The sequence below is a fragment of the Lygodium microphyllum genome, chromosome 6 (genome assembly GCF_053477565.2).
Source record: "Lygodium microphyllum isolate KBCC chromosome 6, Lygodium_microphyllum_v1.1.10, whole genome shotgun sequence".
Lineage (NCBI taxonomy): Eukaryota > Viridiplantae > Streptophyta > Polypodiopsida > Schizaeales > Lygodiaceae > Lygodium > Lygodium microphyllum.
In genome coordinates, this window is record NC_141140.1 from 116578508 (window position 1) to 116600229 (window position 21722).

A 21722-nucleotide genomic window follows, 5' to 3' on the forward strand; every position below is an offset into this window, starting at 1 on the left:
GGATGAATAGAACCATCCAGGAGGGTGTACACAGTATGCTTAGCCATATAGGCCTACCACAGAGCTTTTGGGTTGAGGCAGTTAGTACAACTGTGCATGTCATCATAGATCACCTTCCAGTGGTTTGGATTTCCAAGTTGCATAGGAGATATGGACTGGGAAACCTCCGTCTTATGCGCATCTATGTGTATTTGGATGTGATGCATTTTGCCATGTGCCCAAGGACAAGCAGACTAAGTTGGATCCTAAGAGTGTCAAATGCATTTTCCTTGGATATGGAGATGTAGGCGAGATGGGGTACTGCCTCTGGGATCCGCAGGTGCGGAAAGTCATCCACAGCCATGATGTAGTCTTCCATGAAGACAAGATGCATAGACAGCCTGAGAAGGTGGTAGAGATACATAGGGTTATATTCCAAGAGGAGCCACGTACTCCTGCACAACCAGTTGGACAACTTGCAGTAGCAGTTGGTACACATGGCGGCCAAGGTATTGGACAAGATGCTAGACATGCAACAGAGCCTGCAGTGAGACGGTCTACTAGACCTAGACGTCCACCTGATCGATTTGAGCCCTTGATGCATAATGTCTTGGTTACATATGCAGGAGAGCCTCTCACCTATGATGAGGCTATGCACAGGGGTGACTGTCACTCCTGGGAGAGGGCTATGCAGTCTGAGATTGACTCCCTGCATAAGAATATGACTAGGGATTTGGTTGCATTGCCTCAAGGCAAGAAGGCTTTACCGTGCAAATGGGTGTACAAGTTGAAAAGCACAACCCCAAGCAGGCTTATAAGGCAAGACGTGTTGCTAAGGGTTTTAAACAGGAGCATTTGATGAAGTCTTTTCTCCTGTGGTTAAGATGACCACCCTGTGCAAGGTTTTGGCCTTAGTCGCACATCTTGACTTGGACATGTATCAAATGGATGTCAAGACTACATTCTTGCATGGAGATTTGCATGATGAGATATACATGGAGCAGCCTAAGGGCTTTGCAAAACCTCATAGGGAGCACCTAGTGTGCAAGTTGAAGAAAAGTACAGTCACAGGGCTACAGCAGGAGTGCTATGGATCCGTGTCTTTACACGAAGAAAGCCTGTGATGACTCATTACTTATTTTGGTACTTTATGTGGATGATATGCTAATAGTAGGGAAAGCTCATGATGAGCTGGATGCTCTTAAATCTCAACTGAAGAAGAGCTTTGAGATGAAGGATTTGGGACAAGCCTCTCACATTCTTGGTATGTGCATTAAGCGTGATGGGTATCATGGACTACTCTACCTCTCACAGAGGGAGTACATTCATAAAGTCCTTGAGTGTTTCCGCATGCAGGACGTGAAGCCTATTGCCTGTCCATTACCTTCTTATGTGAAGGTCTCATATATTGATTGTCCGCAAACAGATGAGCAGAGGGCCGAGATGGCCAAGATCCCTTATGCATCAGCCGTGGGAAATTTGATGTATGCCATGATAGCCACTCATCTAGATATTGCCTTTGTTGCAGTTGGTATTGTAGCACACTATATGGCTACACCTGGCAAGAAACATTGGGATGCCGTGAAGGGTATCATGAGATACCTAAAAGGCACATCAGATATGTATATTTGCTATGGCGGCCAGGATACAGGAGTTGTGGGGTATATAGACTCCAATTATGCAAGACATGCAGATAGTAGGAAGTCCACTTGTGGCTATGTATTCACCTATGTTGGAGGTGTTGTCTCTTGGATGTCTAGGGTTCAGAAATGTACAGCTCTCTCTACCACTAAGGCCGAGTATGCTGTAGCTACTGAGGCTTGCAAGGAGACCATATGGTTGGGCCGTTTCGTTCATGACCTTGGGATTGATACTATACATATGCTACATTCGGATTCTATGAGTGCTATTCAGCTAGGCAAGAATCCGATATTCCATGCGAAGACAAAACACATATAGAAAAACAAGAATACAATAATCTCGATACTTGCGACTTCCTTGGATTATAATCTTGTCGGTTGGGATTACCTTCAGTACCTTGTCATAGACATAACGGTCTAGACGTATCTGCCAACCACTGGTAATCATAAGTGGATTCCTTCTGGATAGACAAACGGTGAGGTATAACTTCATATGTGGGGTTGTGGAGGACAAGTCTATTGACCTTGTCAAGATCTCCACTGACAAAAATCCTACAAATCTGCTCACGAAAAGCTTCACTACTGGGTGCTTTGCCTTCCTTAGGAGATTAATGGGCGTTGGATGAGATGATGTTTTTCCTCATCCTATTGCACATGTGTACATTGTACTATCTTTTCTTTTTCTTTTCACTCCTCACTGGGGCATATTTGCCTTTAAGTGGAAGGTTGTTGGGGATAAAGGCCACTACACTAACAGTACCCACCATTGCACACTACAGGTGGCAGGTGCCTGTCACCATCACTTTATTCTTTATTTTTTTAGTGACAGTTTGAATAAAGGAAGGCCCAGTCACACAGTGTGACTGTTGGAGTTCCCATTTGGTCCCTCTCTCTTTCTTGCTCTTGCTCTCTCGCCATAGCTCTTCCAAGCAAGCTTCGATCCTTCTCACCTTTCATTATCCACTTAGCAATATCCAAAAGTAAATAATAAATATAGTGTGATTATAAATTTTTGTGTCAAACTACTTGGTTAAACACACACACACACACGAAATCTCAATCAAGCCACACCTTCTCTCTCTCTCTCTCTCTCTCTCTCTCTCTCTCTCTCTCTCTCTCTCTCTCTCTCTCTCTCTCTCTCTCTCTCTCTCTCTCTCTCTCTCTCTCTCTCTCTCTCGACCCAAATTTGGAAGAGACATATGAGGATGTTGGCTTATTTGAGGGATAGGAGAGGAAAAAAAGAGAAGTTGACTCACCTATTGAGGATCTTTGAAAAGGCTCAAAAAATATTTGTATCCATCAAAGTATGCAAGAGGAGCCTTTGCTCTTCTTATTTGGTTTCATGCAAAGCTATGATATCAATTTCCTCATGAAGATGCCATGCAAAATATATTTCTTTTTTTTGCACACAAGCTATTCATAACTTCATTAATACGAATATTTTGCTCCTTGATGCTTGAAGCATCATAATGTGTTTTTCATTCATACTTTTGAAACATTCCTTACTATTGAGTATAGCATAGATGCTCCTTTTGAACGGCTTGTGAGCAAGCTTCATAAGTGATATTCTCTTACTAGAGTTACCACCTTGTTTTAGTAGAATCTTCACAATGATGCATGTTCTATCTCCCTTTGTTGCCACTAGCTATTTGTTGGGGGTTTGCTATTGTGTTACATATTTCCCAAAATATTTGCTCAACTTATTGACATAAGGATAGATTTTATGCTTGATAGATAGAACATCCCTCTTTTATTCTTAATAAGCCTTTTCTTTTGCATAATGGAGGAGGCCTAATATTCCTTTTGAGCTTTAGAACTTGCATTGCTTTCTTGAACTTGTTTGGAAGGAACCTTTGGTTTATAAAACTTGCCATTTCAAACTATAAACCATGTTGCTTGGACAAAATTGAGTAATAATGTGAGAATTAAAGAAGAAGAAGTGTACGATATGTTTTGAACATTGGCATGACATTAAGATTACCTAAATGTGTGTGAGCAATGTCCTGAAGGTTAAGCATGCAAATAACTTTGTATGATTGGGTCATGCAAAGAGTTCCATGGCATCTAAAGAGATGTGCAAATCATCAAAGCAAGGTTCAAGATCAAAGTTGGATAGATCATGGGACAAATTGAAAATTTTTGAAGATTTTGTTGTAGAGTGATGTGAATGGCATGATTTTCAAGTTGGAGAAAATGCCAAGTCTTATTGAAGTTTGAAGAAGATCAAGAGGTTAGGGTGGTTACCAATTGCCAAAGTGAAGGAGAAGCATGAAGGTAAGTTGACTTAATTGAAACCGTTTGAACTTGGAGACTATCTTGTAATGTCTATATCCCTCCAAGCTCTTAAGGAAAAGTAGTTTAAACCCTCACATTGAGGATTTTGGGCCCAATGTCTTCATTTTACTACCCAAAGGAGAATGGATATGGAGAATCCACAATTAAAATAGTTATCATCGTACTGACAAAGAAAATTTCCTCCACTCATGGAAACTTGGATAACAAGCTCATGGGCTCACCTTGGACTTTTCAAACTATATACAAGATTATGACTAGGGTTGTCCGCATTAAGAACGGCATATGAATTCGATATGATCTTACCCATGGAATTCCTACCCTTAAGCTTGAGAGTCATAAAATTATAGTTGACAATTCTTTTAGCAGCATTTCAAATTGCCCAAGTTCTCCCTAATTACTGTTCTTGTCTCATGTTACCTTGTTGTTATGGCCTTTCGAGAGTAATAGAGCTTGGTACTTTGTGCACCAAAGTACTACACTATACACATGAAGTCTTAGACAAATGCCCAATGTAATCCCCACATTGTGAATTATGATAATATCATGAGCTTTTGTGAGGGAGGGATTGCATGCTTAGCTAGGTGCAGTTGGGGGCAAGGGACAACCAGCCAACACCCCCTTGCCCCCAATTGCACTGAGCTATGTACATGGTGCCTCTTGAGGAGAACCTCATCATGTTGAAAAATAAGGGAAAAGAACCTTGGGCCAACAGCTCTTTCGCCCTAACCACACGTAGCTAGGTGTGGGGTACCTCCTGAGCAGAAACTCATGATGTTTCAAGAGTATATGGAAAAATAAGGAATAAAAGGCCCCCTTTTTCCATGTGGGGAAATACCAAAACTCTTCTGTATGTACTATGGCCATTTACGAAAAATACCTGTGAATCGTGATGCTCAGGTTGGTTACACACCAAATAAGGGACGCCCATTTTGTAAGCTTTAACCAATCAAAACACTTATTTAAGGGTTGGTGGGTGTCCGCAATCCTTTACACACTGGAGAGGACATGACCTGTTGTCTACTTGTTAAACAGGTGAACTCCCCGCCCACTTTTGAACGGGGAGTCTCCCTGCCCACTTTGTAAAGTGGCGGACGAGAGTGCACTTTTTACATTTGTAAACAATCAAAAATTATATGGTTTTATTCTTTTTTTGTTTTTATAAACTGTGTCCATTTAGTGTGTAAAAATGTGAGACCCATGTCCGCGGCCTGTCTCAAAAAATGCATGCCCACAGTCTCAAAAAATGCATGCCCACACTCTGGACGAGGGTTGGCTGTCCATTACTTGGTGTGTAACCAACACTACTTGGTGTGTAACCAGCCTCAGGAGGAGGCCTGGTCCTGCTGACTGGCCAGAAAACATGGAGTATGTCAGTCTCTCCGATCGAGTGCTTGGTTGCTCGACTGCATAGATGCAGGGAGACGAAGAACTTGGCCCAGGCGAAGCGCCTCCATGCCTACATGCGCGAGCATCAGCTGGAAACCCATGGAGTCTTGGGCAACCTTCTGATCTCCACTCTGGTGAGTTGTGGGAGCCTGCCCGAGGCTCAGTATGTCTTTTACAGACTACCGTACCGCAACCAGTACTCTTGGACTTCTGTCATCTCCGGTCACATCGCGTGCGGCTCTCTGCAGCACGCCCTCGACCTGTATCACAAAATGCAAGGGGACGGTGTGCCGCCTAACCATTACACCTTCCTTGCACTCCTCAAAGCATGTGGTTCCTTGAAACATATCGAAACAGACTGGAACATGCATGCCGACATTGTCTGCCATGGCCTTGACAGAGATGTGTTCATGAGCAACAGTCTCATCGACATGTATGGCAAGTCTGGCTTGCTTGTGGAAGCATCACAAGTCTTTGCCCAGCTTCCTTTTCAGGATATCATCTCGTGGAACACACTGATTGCTGGATATGCTGATCATGGGGAAAGTCAGGAAGCGATGAACTGTTTTGAACAGATGCAGCTCAAAGGTGTACCACCAGATGATGTCACATTCAGCTGTGCATTGAAGGCTTGTGGCAGCATTGGGGCCATAGAGAAAGGCGAACTGATATGCGTTGAGGTTGTGCAAAAAGGGTTCGAAAGAGACCTTGTTGTCAGTGGTGCGATGGTAGATATGTTTGCTAAATGTGGTGCACTTGCAGAAGCACAGGATGTTTTTGACCAGCTGGCTGTTCGGAATGTTGTCTCATGGACTGCCTTAATTGCAGGATATGCTGAACATGGGTTTGACAAGGAAGCACTGATCTGCTTTGAACACATGCAGCTACAGGGTGTTTTGCCTGATGTTGTCACCTTCCCTTGCAGCTTGAAATCTTGTGGTATCACAGGTAATTTAGAGACAGGTGGAAAAATACATGCTGCAATTATTATGCAAGGCCTGGAAGGGCACCTGTTTGTGGGAAACAAATTGGTAGACATGTATGCAAAATGTGGCTCATTGGCAGAAGCTCAGAATGTCTTGGACAAGTTGTGTGCTCGTGATGCGGTATCCTGGAATGCACTGATTGCAGGATACATAGAACATGGGTTTGGTGAGGAAACACTCAGTTGTTATACACGGATGCAGCTAGAGGGTGTTTCTCCTAGCAATACCACATTCCCTTGCTGCTTAAAGGCTTGTGGAAGCATAAAAACTCTTCGAAGATGTCTAGAAATACATACTCAGACTATTCTACAAGGATGTGAAGAAGATCCTTTTGTTAGCAGCACATTGGTGGACGTGTATGGGAAATGTGGGTCTCTTGCAGAAGCACACCAAATAGTGATCAAGCTTCCTATGCAAAACTTGGTCTTATGGAATGCATTGGTTGCAGGATATGTCGACCATGGACTTTGTGAGGAAACACTTGAATGTTTAGAGAAAATGCAACTACGTGGTGTCTCTCCAGATACTGTGACATACACATGCAGCTTGAAAGTTTGTACCCAAGTAAGGGAATCAGAGAATGGGCAATGGATACATGCTGAGATCACAAAAAGAGGATGGGAAAGAGTGCTTTTTGTGAGCAACACGTTGGTTGACATGTATGGAAAACTCGGTTTGCTTGCTGAAGCATGGGGAATTTTCAACAATCAAGTTGTTCGTGAAACGGTGTCATGGAATGCATTGATTGCTGCTTATTCTGAATATGGTATTCATGATGAGGTAATGAGATCTTTTGAACAGATGCTGCTAGAGGGTGTGCGTCCAACAGATTGTGTGTTTCTTTATGCTTTGAAAGCTTGTGGCATTCTAGGAGATTTAGGAAAAGGCCAAACTGTACATGATGAGATAACTAAAAGGGGATGGGAAGGGGATCCTTCAGCTGTCAGTACAATGCTAGATATGTATAGCAAATGTGGCTTGCTTGCCGAAGCATGTGAACTGTTCAATCAACTTGCAGATAGAGATACAGCCTCATGGAATGCTCTAATTGCAGGACTTGTTGATCACGGACTTTGTGAGGAGGCACTGAACTGTTTTGAAAAGATGCAACTGGAGTGTGTCTTTCCAGATCATGTTACTTTTCTGTGCTGCTTAAGAGCTTGTGGCATTGTAGGAGCCTTGGCCACAGGACAAAGATTGCACACTGAGCTAACCAAGCAAGGTCTGGAAAGTGATCTTATTATGGGCAACACCCTTGTTTGCATGTATAGCAGGTGTAACACACTTCTAGAAGGACGGCATGTGTTTGACAAGATGCCTGTAAAGGATGTTGTATCATGGACAGCAATGATAAAGGGATATGGTGAGAATCATGCAGGTCATTTAGCTGTAGAGATCTTTGAAAGTATGCTAGAGCAGGGTGTGAAGCCAAATGCCATCACATTCACATGTCTTCTTGCTGCTTGCAGCCATGCAAGCCTGGTCAGCAGGGGGCAGGAGTATTTTGAGCTGATGAGAGAAGAATTTAGGATAAAACCAGCAGCAGAGCATTATGCTTGCATGGTTGATCTCCTTGCACGATCAGGACATGTTCACGAGGCACAAAGATTTGCGGAGGACATGCAAGGTCTTCCCTTTGAAGAGACACTGAGGTGTTTACTTACCTCGTGTAGAATTCATGGAGAGGTGGAATTGGGATTAAAATGTTTTCAGCAGCTTGTGCTAATAAGTCAAGAAGATGCTGCTGCATATTTGTTGATGGCAGATGTTTATGCGAATGCTGGCCAATGGAGCGACGCGAAGAAAGTAGATGGTATGAGGACAAATGTAGGTGCAAAGAAGGTGACAGGCAGTGCATCCATAGAGGTGGTTAAAGACTTGTATGAATTTGTTGTCGGTGATGCTCAAAGCAGAGAGGTGTTAACAATGATTGAAATCTTGTGTTCATGGTCGAAAGATGAAGGGTATGTGCCAAATTTAGGTTTGGTCTTGGCATATTTACTTGATGAGGATGACGGAACTTGTAACTTTGTAGATAATTATTTCTCATGCTTAACATGTAATAGTGATACCAATACATGATGTCATTTGTATTCACACATGCAAAGAAGAAACTTAGTATATAGATGAATATTCTCGGGCAGTACTGGTGTCAACTTGCCCCAGTGCACTAAGAGATGAAAGATGAAAAATTTTCTGAAACATCCCTAGTCAAATAATTTACGGATTTTGTGCATGTGCATGGTGTTCGTGTGGGTGATACACGTTTGATTGTTGGGGTGATGATCATGGATTATCCCAATGGAAGAAGTGAAGATTGTTGGAACCCGAGCATGGATAGATCTAGGAATATGAAATGAAGGATGCCACTTAAATGGAAATTAACACAGAACTAATAGGAAATGCTGAATTAACAAGGAACGCTGGAAATCATAGCTTGCCATTTCTTAATTCAAGATGTCTCACAACCAAGGACTACAAGAAATGTTGAAGCCATGGAAGCTTGAGAATCAATTGATGAAGGCTGCTGCAAGAAACTCATCCCTTACAATGGTGGGGAAGGAAATACCTTCAAGCTCCAAGAAGTGGAGATTTGTAAAATGATTCAAAGATGATTTACATTGACACCCTCTTGCCTTTTATACTCTAGTCCAAAATAGATTGATTTCCTAATTAAAGCAACATGAAAATTGCTTTATTACAATCCATCTCTGCCCAAAAGTTGTCCTCAAAACTTTGAAGAGTGAAAGGATATATGAATGATAAGTATGAAGAAATGAGTATCCAATGTTGAATAACCTTGTTGAAATTGTCCATTGAAGAAGATAATCTTCCATTGAGAAGAATCTCCAAAGTAAGCTCAAAACAGTGGAAATCTAGAATGTTGTCCTGAACAGGGTAGTGATAGTAAATGACCCATAACTTTGGATAGAAATGTCATATTGTCGCATATGAGATATAGAAATGAAGTATACTTCATAAAGTATCCATCCATATCATAAAAATCCAATTTTGATGTTGATAGGTCAATTATTTTCATGACAGAAAATGAATACAGCAAGCTGTCCACTGTACAATGAACTAACCATCTTCTTGAAGAAGCCATGGAAACTGATCCAAATAAGTAGCATGTTGCCAAGATGATTCTTCCATAGGCAATCTCTTCCACTTGACAAGGTATTCCATAACAATACGGTTCCTTAGAACCTTCTCTCTCTTGCCAACAATTCTTTCGGGCTCATAGATGATTAAACCATCTTCATCAAGAGGCGATAATTCTTCAAGAACTTGTATGTTAGGCCCAATGTATTTCTTGAGTTGAGACACATGAAAAACATTGTGAATGCGTGTGGTAGGAGGTAGATTAAGTTGATAAGCAAGATCCCCAACTTTCTTTATGATTTGATATGGACCATAATAGCGATAAATCCTCATAGTGAAGTAGAATTCTGTGGTATGGGCCAATCCTTGATGCACTGAACCTTCTTTGGATCAACCATAATTCCTTTCTCACCAACTATATGACCCAAGTATTCTACTTCATTAGCCATAAAAGTACACTTGCTTTCATTTGCAAAAAGCTTGTGTCTTCTCAAGGTAACAAGGACTTCTCTGACATGCTTCAGATGTTCATCTCTACTCTTGCTATAGATAAGAATGTCATCAAAGAATACTAAGACTGATTTATACAAGAATGGCTGTAAAATTTTGTTCATAAGAGCCTGAAAAGTTGCAGGTGTATTTGAAAGTCTAAATGGCATAACTAAAAAGTGGTAGAGACCTCTTTCTGTTCTAAAAGCTTTCTTGTACTTATCCCTTGCTTTCATCTTGATTTGGTGATATCCAGACCTTAAGTCAATCTTTGTGAAAATTCTTGCATCTTTGAGTTCATCCAACAAATCATCAATGCAGGGAATTGGGTACCTGTTCTTTATAGTGCTCTTGTTTAAGTCTCTATAGTCAATACACATCCTGAATGACCCATCTTTCTTTTTTACAAGTAGTACGGGAGAAGCAAAAGGTGACTGACTAGGCTGAATAAACTCCATTTCCAGCAAGTCTTTAACCTGTTTCTCTACTTCTTCTCTCTCATACTTGGATAATCTGTAAGGAGGTTTGTTGATGGGTTTAGTGTCAGGCATTAAATCAATAGGGTGATCCACTTCACGCTGAGGAGGTAATGCTATAGGTGGCTGAAATATATCCTTAAACTCTTCCAAGAGTTTACATAGACATGGATCTTGCTCCTTAGGTGAAGTAGATTGTTGGTTTTCATCTGCCTTGGATAGAAGAAGTGTAAAAATACAAGACATAGCATTAATTTCCTTCTTCATCTTCTTCTTACTAATTATTTTCACTTGCTTTATTTTTCCAAGCTATTTAAGCAAATCACAACCAATGATGATGTCAATGGGACCCATTTCTAGGACAATCAAGTCCGTCATAATAGTGCAAGTCTGTGATAATTCAATAGGAGTCTGCCGGCATATCTCTTTACTCAACTCTTGGGCACCATTAGCTACTTGTATCTTCAGTGGAACTTCTATCTTTTGAGGTAATAACTTCAGCTCATGTAATGATTTGGCATTGGCAAAACTATGTGTGCTGCCCGTATCAATGAGAATATGGGCAACCTTTGAATTTATAGTGCCCTTAAGCTGAAGTGTACTTTCACCTTTACAACCCAACCATGCATCCTGAGATATGGAACATAACATGGGCTGACAAGTAACCATAGAAGGATCATCAATCTTTGATCCACCAGGATTAAATGGACCACCTGGATCATAAGAAAAATTACTAACCGGCTCTAATTCCTTGTGTGTGTCCTGATCATCATGCTCATGCATCTCATCACAAGCAGGAACTGTCTCTACTTGCAAAAGATGTTCTTCTTGTGTCTCCTCTTCATCAAAGTCTTCAATATTCAACATATTAGACTTTGCTATATATCCCTTGCACTTCTGCTTGTGCTCAGGAAACCATTTCTCCCCACATTTGTAACATAAACCCTTGGATTTATCATTAGGAAGTACCTTATTATTGTTATTATTGGGATATTGCCTATTTGCACCTTCAGCCCTTTTGAAATCTCCTTTTGAATTAGCATTATATCTGAAAATATTACCTTGTTTTGAAGCATATGTTGTAGGATAGGTTGGTACCTTGCTGGAATTATTTTGAAACCTGTTTTCAGCTCTAAATCCTTCTCGTTGTTGGCTGAACTGTTGTCCAAATCTCATAGGGTGATTAAATTGATAATTCATTCTTGTTTTGGGCTGAAATGAAGTCAAATCTCTTCTATACTTTTGGCTGTACCTCTTGGCATATTGAATGGCTGCATAAACATTTGTAGGCTTGGCTACCCCTACTTCAGTTGATAGGTTTGGATTAAGACCAAAAATGTATTTGTTCAATTTGGCTATATCGGAAATGCCTTCCACATACATGAAGAGGTTTAAAAATTGACTGAAATACTCCCTCACGGTAGAACCCCTTTGCCTAAGATCATATCATTTCCTTTCAAGCCTTTCCTTTTCCATTGGTGACACGAATACTTGAGTCATGGCTGATTTGAAATCCTCCCAAGACTGAAAATTCTCTCCAATCTTGCTCATGTATCTCCACCATGTATGCGCATAACCCTCTAGGTGTAGGGCTGCATAATAAATCTTTGCTTGATCATTGCGTGGGTAGAGTGAAATACATTTCCAATTTGTTGAGCCATTCTTCAAGTTCGGTCGGTGAAGGGTTATCTCCTTTAAAATTGGATATATTGACCTTGTCCTTGTATTCCTTGTCATAATGATAGTGCTGCCCATTATGATTGGCATATCCAAGAGATTGTTGTCTATTAGAATAATCACTCATTGCTTGCTATCCATGATTATTTCCAAAAGATTGACGACCAAACGAGTTTCCATGCGAATGTTGGTTATGAGTGGATATCCCATGTGACAATCTATCTTGTTGATCTTCAGCATGCTGGAAACTGTCTCCTTTTCTTGCTTTATCATGTGTATATTGCCCTTCATCATCTCTTGCTGCATGAGGAACTTGGGTATGTTGAGAACCAAACTCTTTGTAAAAGGGATGACATCCATGTACAAACTCATTTATGTCGTCATGCAAAGAATAATCTTGTTGTCCTTTATCTCTTGAACTAGTAAAGTTGGGCATGTTTCTATTCCATGAATTGGTATAAGGTTGAACTGTTTCATTTGCCTTAGAAGATCCTCCATGTTCAAAAGTAGATGGTATATTCTGTTGGGCTATTGTGAACCTCACATTGCCATGAACAATAGGTACATCTTCAGCATGGGAAGGTGAATTGCTTTGCAATTTGTTACCCAAGTTGCTGAATATTGTGACTAACTATTCAAATTTGGCATCCATTCTATGGTTTTGCTACTCCATATGAGTGATTATCTTACCCAATCTGTCATCCATTGAATGTGTAAGCTGGATTAGACCTTCATTCAAGTTACCAATTTTCTTTGATAACTATTGAAAGTCATTGGAATCATGGGTAATATTTGCTTCAGTTCTGGGCTCATTGTCAAAAGGAATCCTTGGCCAATGGACCTCTTCATTTGTTGTATTGTTATCCATAAATTCTTGTCCCTGATATGTGACTCCAATGGGTAGGATTAGCTTCAGCATGGTAATCTTCTAATTCTTCATTAATGGGCTCCAATATCTGATCTTTCTTCTTGTTCCTTGCCATCATGCAAATTGTGACAATTTCAGGATTGCCTAATAAAGAATAGTCAATATCCAAAGCTACTCTCCTCCAATCTAAGTGCTTGATAGCTCCACACGAAGCTAATAACACGTAGATATACCAGATTTACTGAAATAACAACTTTGGAAGAGGTATGTGGTTGCTTTGGATCAAAACAGTATACCCTACCAAAGATTTACTGAAATAACAGCTTTGGAAGAGGTATGTGGTTGCTGTCCACAGTGACCACCTGTCACTAAAATGACCAAAACTTTTGATCCGTTGGTCCAAATGAAGTGTTCTATAGCTAGGGTCGAAGCTAACTTTGTCCTCTACGCATTGAGTATAAGAAACAATATTTCAGAGTGAAATATCCCATTTCTGTAATTGATTTTATATGACTATCCAAGATTAGACAGCAACCTGTAATAGCCTGTAAATTCACTGTTTGGACCCTGTTTCAAACCCTTTGGTCATGGATCATCAATAACCACCTGTGGGCACTGAAGTATAACCTGGAAGCTCATTCATTCACCTGGAGTCAACTTCAAATTACCTGTAGACCTGTATATCTGATCAAAATGTCACCGACTGCCCTGTTTTGCTCTGTTTGGTACCATGAGTCTTCCAATCTTCATCCACTCTTTCTCAAGTGGTCTTCCGTGGTCCACCACTTGTGGTGAGGGATAAAACAGTAGGAGGGGCACCTACATGGGCTCTGAAACTCGGGAAGGTGTGCAAAGTTCCTTCCGGGCCAGGTTGTGCACCCTTACGGAGTCTTAAATAGCAAGGGAGGGTTACCTCTCTTTTGTCTTGCTATCTCGTCCAACTTCGACCTTTTTCCTCGGTCGGAATATACATGGCAGAGCTAGTGTTCTAACAATCAAGGAATGCAATGCATGGCTAAATTACGATTTTGTCATTTCATGGTATGCAAGAATTGAAGGGTAAAATGTATGAAAATTGAGGATGAGAAATGCTTACCAATAGTAATCAGTGACTCACTGATTTACTATGCTCATCTTTTACAATTTATTGGATATTCTCAATGGATTGAATCACAAAAACCCCAAAGTTAGAGGTTAAGCAATTCTTAAGCATCAATGAAAGGAAATTGCATGAGTTTGTAATATGGGTTGATTAGACAATAAAGTAAGGAGTAATGAATCAACCTATACAATCATTTGGGCATCAATTTATGAATAGGCTAAGCTGAAAATCAGTTAACAACATCAATCAATCCCTAGGTAAGATACTATATGATCATGTCATCAATGATTTACTCTTAATTTGTTCCCTTTCAGCAATTGGAAAGCTTGAACAAGTGGATTAATAGGGAAATTAAAAGTAAGAAACAAGAATTACCTCTTGATTAGTGTTGAAGAATGGTAGATGAATCACAATTGGTTAATACTCTATAAAATCCACCATCAAATTGATCCAAGTTAAAGGGTATAAGCTCAGCTTCAAGAGAAGATTATCCCCATAATGCTTGCTCCAACTCCAAGCAATCAAGAAGCTCCAATTGATTATGGAAATACAATCATTGATTGAATGTCTTCAAGAAAGGGTTGTGGATAATCCAAGAATCTTGAAGTAGCCTCAATTCTTGATTAGAATCAAGAATTTATGAGAATTCAGGACCTTCTTGCCTTCATGAAGAGAACAAGCCTTCAATTCTTGAAAGATTGCTCCAATGTTAGCCCTCCTTTGATGTAGTAGCTTCAATGAGACCTTCTTGAAGCTGAAGAATACAAAAGCCCCATGACTTGAGCCCTGTAAGATAAAAAGTTTTGAAGAATTGAGTGGCTGCCCTATTTTTTCCCAAATTTGAGAAGAAGAGTTGCTCCAATATTGAGAAAAGCCTTCAATGTCGGGTCCTTGATACGTAGGGAAGCTTTAAGAAGCAAGAAAGATCAAAAGCCCCATGAATCAAGCTTCATTTGAACCAAAATTTCATGAATTACATGGCTGCCTTGTTTTTCCCTTCATAAAGAGAGGAAGAATGGTTCAAATCTCTTCAAAATGCTTCAATGTCGGTTGTAGATGCTTACCTTTGACCTTTGGAAGCTAAAAGGGATCATCAAGAAACCAATTCTTCAAGAAATTGAAAGAGTCTTCATGCTGTCCAAGATCCTCCATAGCTAGGGTTTCATGTAAGCTTCAAGAACTCAAAAGGAGATGAAAGAAAGCTTGTATGGGCCTGATATAGAGTGCTTTTAAGGTAGGATAAGCATCATATAAGCTTTAGAAGAGCTACAGCTTCAAAATCTTCACGATCTGATAAGGGAGTGTATAGAAAATTGGCGCAAACTGCTGAAGAACATACTCTTATACCACGTGATCAAAATGGTTGTGAAGTGTACCATATAGGTACTCTGTACAAAGCTTATGATCCATAGAAGATGACTACCAAGCCATTTGATGGATGGAGTCCATGGGAGGAAGATATGAGCAAAGATCTCTATGGCAGTTTGTAGGAAAGCTTGAGAGAAAGAGAAAAGAGAAGAAGAAACCCTTGCTTAACAAAAAGTAACCCTGTTTAGTCTTCCATAATCCCTGTTTAACTCCAGTTAGTCAAATCTCCCTCCAAAATGACCTATGAATTGGCCACGAGCTGCTATTTTCACCATAGAATCTCCAAGAACCTCCAAAATAGTGACAACTTGATGCAGATATCCATGGCTAGTCACGGTTTGAACTGTAACTAGTCCTACGACCAAACTTTGTCCTCCCAGTTACCCTGTATCAATCCTGTGACTAGATCCACCATAAAAATGACCCTTCCCATGGATCAAAGTCCATGCTCTGATACCAATGAAATGAAGGATGCCACTTAAATGGGAATTAACACAGAACTAACAGGAAATGTTGAATTAACAAAAAATGTTGGAAACCATAGCTTGTCATTTCTTAATTTAAGATGCCTCATAACCAAGAACTACAAGAAATGTTGAAGCCATGGAAGCTTGAGAATCAATTGATGAAGGCTGCTGTAAGGAACTCACCCCTTACAATGGTGGGGAAGGAAATACCTTCAAGCTCCAAGAAGTGGAGATTTGTAAAATGATTCAAAGATGATTTACATTGGCACCCTCTTGCTTTTTATACTCCAGTCCAAAATAGACTAATTTCCTAATTAAAGCAACATGAAAATTGCTTTATTACAGAATAGTAGCTGTCTAAGAAGGATAACACTGATACCCAATATGTATTTGACACACTCGTTTAGGGTTTGCATGAAATTAGAATTGGATGGGATAAACCTCCTCTGACCATGAAGTAGAAAATGAAATTGCCAGCGATAGAGCAGTCCCAGTTAGAAATTACCTCAGACTGCTTATTATCTTTTTCCTTGGTAAGCCACCATTGGCCCAATGGTTCAAGTCACTTTGGGGCCTTGGCTGCAACTTTGAAGGAACACATTTTGCATCTTGAGGATTTTATGAAGTCTTAAGAGGATCTGAAGGCTTTGAAGTCCATCTGTCTGATGCTTCATAAAAACTAGAAGTAGCCTCCTTTCTTTTTGCAAACAATTAGTATGTTTTGTCATGGTTGTGGAACAAAGATTATCAGATTATGATTCACCATAGGGGCTGTAAAGAATGGTATGGCTAACATAGAAACAAAACTGTATGACAACACCTAGAACACAATCTGTAGAATGCTAAATGCTAATGAATGAACAATGAATATGAAGATACAATCAATAGGTACTGAATCTCTGTGTCTCTTGGACTGGGGGAGGCATAGTTGAAGTGGGTGTCAAGAGTGTGTCATACTCGGAACGGATCTTGAAAATGCAGCAGCAGTTTGAAATTTGTTTGATGAAATCAGCAGCAGTTAAGTCCACCCAGATGGCTCATATTGCAGATCAGGCTGGAAAGATGATGACATCAGCTGTCTGAATCAGCTCTCAAAGTTTGGGCAGCAGCAAGGCGGCCTGACAGGCGGCAAAATACAGGTACAGCAGTAGCAGACAACCTCCAGTCAGCAAAATGCAAGGTGCTGGAGTGTAGATGAGTGTTTGCTGATGAAGATGACAGGAGGGGTAGACCTTAGATCAGCTGGGCAGCAGCAGAATGCACAAAACGTAGCTGTATCAAGGTCAAATCTGGTTGCTGGGCTGATGAAGATGTGCAGGCAGCTGAGTGAATCCCAAAATAGCAGGGCGGCAGGCTGATGGCTGAAAATGCAGCAGCAGATTGCTGGAAATCAGGTTGCCTTACTGAGTAGGGCTGTGATCAGTGGGGGCAGCACTTTGAACAAGCTCCAAGAACTTGTGATGTCCTCCGGAGGGGGTGTGGGCAGCAGTGGGTGACGGCTGTGGATATATATCAGCAAGGACCCCACGCTCTTTCACGGGTTTACGGGTTTACCCGGTCGTTGGGTGAGTGTGGGGCCCACAAATTAAAAGCCCCCTAAAAGGTGCATTGGTCTCACCCGGAGGATCATCCCGAGGAGTGAACCCTCTACCCCCCATCCCACACCCTGAAGCCTTACACCACGCGCCCGCGAATCACATTGGTGAAAGATTTGTATCTCGTTTTGACTTGACTTTGAAAAAACGAAAAGGTCGAGAGACCGGCCAGCAACAAGGAGTTTACCGACACGTCCCCATAAAAGCGGGACCCATGCTGAAATTTATCTTCGGCCGTGGGTGACAAGTGAGCTAAAGGTGGGGCTGACCGAATAATGGAATGAGGGATTTAGTATACACAAACACAAAACTCCTCTTTAGAGATGATTGGCGATGCATTTGTTCTATTGTCAAAAATAAAGCCATTTATTTTTGGTAATTTAGCATTAATTGTTTTTTGGGGCTCTTTTAAGGAGACTAAATTAGTGGTTAATGCACCATAATTATATCCGAGTGTGAACCTTAATGTTAGTGGCTAAACATCTCTTAAACCCAAAAAGGATTTTGTCCTAGATGGAGCATAACTCATATCTCCACCCTCTTTTCAAACTTGAAAGATCCTAAGTCAAAGCAACCAATGTATACTATAGTCCAGGTATGCACCTCGGCCACCCAAGAACATATTAAGACCATTGAGATAGGATATCTTCTTTCAAATAGCTCTATTCAAATTCTCTCTTAATGCCAAGAAGAGGGGGAAGTTGAACGTCCTCCATGCATAGAATGCATTATGTCCAAGGCTAGGGTGACAAGGTATAGCTTGAGGGAATAGCTGCTATAAATGTTTGCCATAGTAGTTTGCCTTAATGATGAGATGTTGTAGACATGGTGGATCCAAGTTGACCACTCCTTCAACGAGGTAAAAGGGGAACATGTTGCATAATGGGAGAAGCATCTTGCAAATGCAAGTTTTCCCCTAATCTAAAGTGCTCAATTTTATATTAACACAATGCCAATGCATGTTGAAATGCAAGGGCAAAGTGTTATGCTCAAATAAAATGCTATGCACAAAGGAGTGATACCACTTGTTGTGTAGTGTACTTATAGGGCAATTGTTCACTTGCTCAAGCATCCTTTTACAAGTATGAAGCATCGTGATGCAAACACGTGATGATATAAAGGTATTAATAAATTAGTGCAATATGACCAAGATCCTATTAGCACCAATAAAATGATACCTTTTCCTCTTATTTCCAAACAATGGAAGGAGAAATAAGCACCTCCTCTCACCTCAAAAATGTCAATGTCAATGTTGATAAGGGAAGAAACACCCAAAGAAGAATGAGATGCATGTTCAGTTGAAAAACCAATGTACTTCATTCTCAAGAGAAGTCTTTTTGCTAGTCTGGAGTATGAAGCCCGACCAAAGAGAGAGGCAATTGCTATGGTAGTGCCGAACTATTCAAGTCTCCGTTTTGATCAAAAGGGTAGGTCTTATAGGGGCTAGTTTCAAACTAAAAGCACAAGTAAAGCATAATCATCACATGAGACCATAGAATACACATACCTCAACTCAATAAGAGTTCTTTTAAGTGTATTTTTGACAAGTATTCCCACTATCAATAGGTAGTCATGCTAACAATGTAAGATAGTAAGAGTAAAAACGTGCAATGAAAGAGTGAGTACAAGCTAGAACATGCCCTACTAGAATCAAATGATATACAAGTGGAAAGAATGGTAGGGTCTGGTTTTTAGGCTGAAGTTCAAATAAATTTTCATTTGATAAATCAGTCATCTAGGAAGCCCTTGGGTGGCAAGATTTCAGAAGAGGTGTTGTCTGGCAAGAAACCCTCTTATGATGACTCACAAATGTTTGGCTATGAGGCTCACATGCCTATCTCTAAGGAAAAGAAGAATAAGTTTAATCCTAAATCTAAAAAGCAAAATTTTCTTGGATATGGAGATTCATGTGAGATAGGTTATCATCTTCAAGAGCTTGAAGCTAAGAAGATAGTGTGCAACCATGATGTTATCTTCAATGAGAATAAAATACATAAATAGCCCATAAAGATTGTTGAGATACATAAAATAGTGTTCCAAGAGAATAGATTGCTACCATATGAACAACATGTTTGATCTAGAACACCCACTCCAGGCAAGTGGATAGCCTCACATTGAGATGCTATACAATTGGGATAGCTATAGATTCAGGTTGAGCCAATATTGAGATGATTATGAGAGTGTCTTGACCATCACATTGACGTGTTCTTAAGATAGCTTTCTTGCATGGGGATTTACATAAATATATTTATATGCAATACAACCAGAGGGCTTTTGTTGTGAAAGGAAATGAACAATTGGTATGCAAGATCCACAAGAGCTTATATTGATTGAAACATGCTCCCAAGGAGTGATATAATACATTCAATGCCTTCATGAGGTCTCAAGGATACACTAGAAGTGAGAGCAATTACGGCTCATACACATGGAAGGCTATGGATTGTAGTGTGGATGGCATACTCATTATTGAGAAGTCACTCATGGATATGGATGCATTGAAGAAAAGTTGAATAAAACCTTTGATAAGAAGGACTTATTGGCATGTAGATTATGTAGCATATATACAAGAAGATTCTCTATTTGTCTCGAAGGAAGTACATTGAGAAGGTACTTGAGCATTTCAATATGGAGAGGGGAAAGACTATGAGTGTTCCATTGCCTCCATATTTAAAACTTAGCCATCATAACAATCCTAATTTGAACAAACAAAGGCTAAAATGGCCAAGGTTCCTTATATATCCATAATTGGTAGCTTGATGTATATTATGTTTAATACACATCCAGGCATTGTGTATGCACTAGGAGTGGTTAGCAAATTTGGCAAACCTACATAAGAAGCATTGGAAAGTAGTGATAAAGAGTATCATGAGATACTTGAATGGCATTAGAGCTATTTGGATATACTTCGGAAGGATAGATGCATATGTTCTTGGGTATGCAGATGCTAATTTTGGAAGGAATGTGGAATCTAGAAAGTGTACGATAGATTTTGTCTTCACATTCACAAGAGATGTAGTCTCATGTATCCCTCTATTGTAGCCATGGACGGCCTTGTCTACTATCGAGGATGAATATACCATAACCATTGAGGCATGCAAGGAAGCCATATATCTTACTCGTCTAGTGGGAGATTTGGGTATTGTAGGAGAGGTATTCATTTTGCATTGTGATAGTCAAAGTGCCATTGAGTTGGCATGGAATCTACTCTTTCATGTAAAGGCAAAGCATATTGACATGAAGCATCACTATATTAGGGAGATGCTTGAGAACAAGTGTATTGAGCTTGTCAAGGTTCATACAGATGATAACCTTGCAAATTTTTGAGGAAGAGTTTATCTTCCACGTGCTTTGCATTGTAGAGACTGTTGATGGGCATTGGAGTATCTTCACTAGCTATTCTCTTGTAAAGGTGCATTCACCTTTAAGTGGGAGGTTATTAGTGTAAAGGACAATGGACTGTAATAAAGCTAAATTCCATAGCAAGATTTTATACTGAAAATACAAGAAATATACATAAAATGCTAGGAAGCCATAGCCAAGGTGGCTTGGCAAGAAATGGTATTACCAATATTGGTTGAGAATCAAATGATAAGAGCCTGTAGCAAGGTATGCACCCCAAGCTATGGTGGCCAAGAGTATTCACCCTCTTAGATGGTGGGAGGTTGAGACCTCAAACAAGTAATGTTTGTAAAATGGCAAAAGATACTACACACGTTACACCTCTACCTTTTATACTTACCCTAGACTAAGGCATTTATGCTTTATTACAAGCCATCCTTGCCTAAAAGAGCTTTGTCCTCAAAGCTAGAATTGGGACAATTGATGAATAAAAATTACAAGAATAGCTTGTAAGTGATGAATCCATGCTGTAATGAAACTCTAAGCTGAAGAAGATCTCATATATCAATGAAGTATAGGTATGAAATTTGTATATACTGTTGGAGACTGTCCAAAACATGCTACTGCACAAGAATGGCCATAACTTGAAGAATGAATGTCAAATCAGCATGTATGAGCTATAGAAATGTAGAGGTCAATCCCTAGTATCATGCATGCCATAAAAATCCAATTTTGATGACCATATATCAATTATTTTTATGACATAAATTTAATACAGCAAGTTGTCCTGTTCAGATATTACTCTGTTTCCTGCAAAAGCCATGGAAAAGAATCAAGGTATGATGATGGTTTCCAAGTAGACTCCTTCGTGGGCAAACCTCGCCATTTAATAAGGTACTCCAGCAACGAACGGTTCCTTAAAACCTTTTCTCTTTTGCCAATAATCTTTTCAA

The 21722-nt window shown here is 40.1% G+C and overlaps 1 protein-coding gene across 1 annotated transcript; it reads left to right on the plus strand.

Moving 5' to 3' along the window:
* The first annotated feature begins 5281 nt into the window (after positions 1-5281).
* On the plus strand, positions 5282-17193 carry LOC148035011 (pentatricopeptide repeat-containing protein At2g33680-like). Its single transcript, XM_087680759.1, has 3 exons — positions 5282-8250; positions 16884-16974; positions 17050-17193. The coding sequence occupies exons 1-3, from the start codon at positions 5282-5284 to the stop codon at positions 17191-17193; spliced, it is 3204 nt and encodes a 1067-aa protein (XP_087536885.1).
* Positions 17194-21722: the final 4529 nt, after the last annotated feature.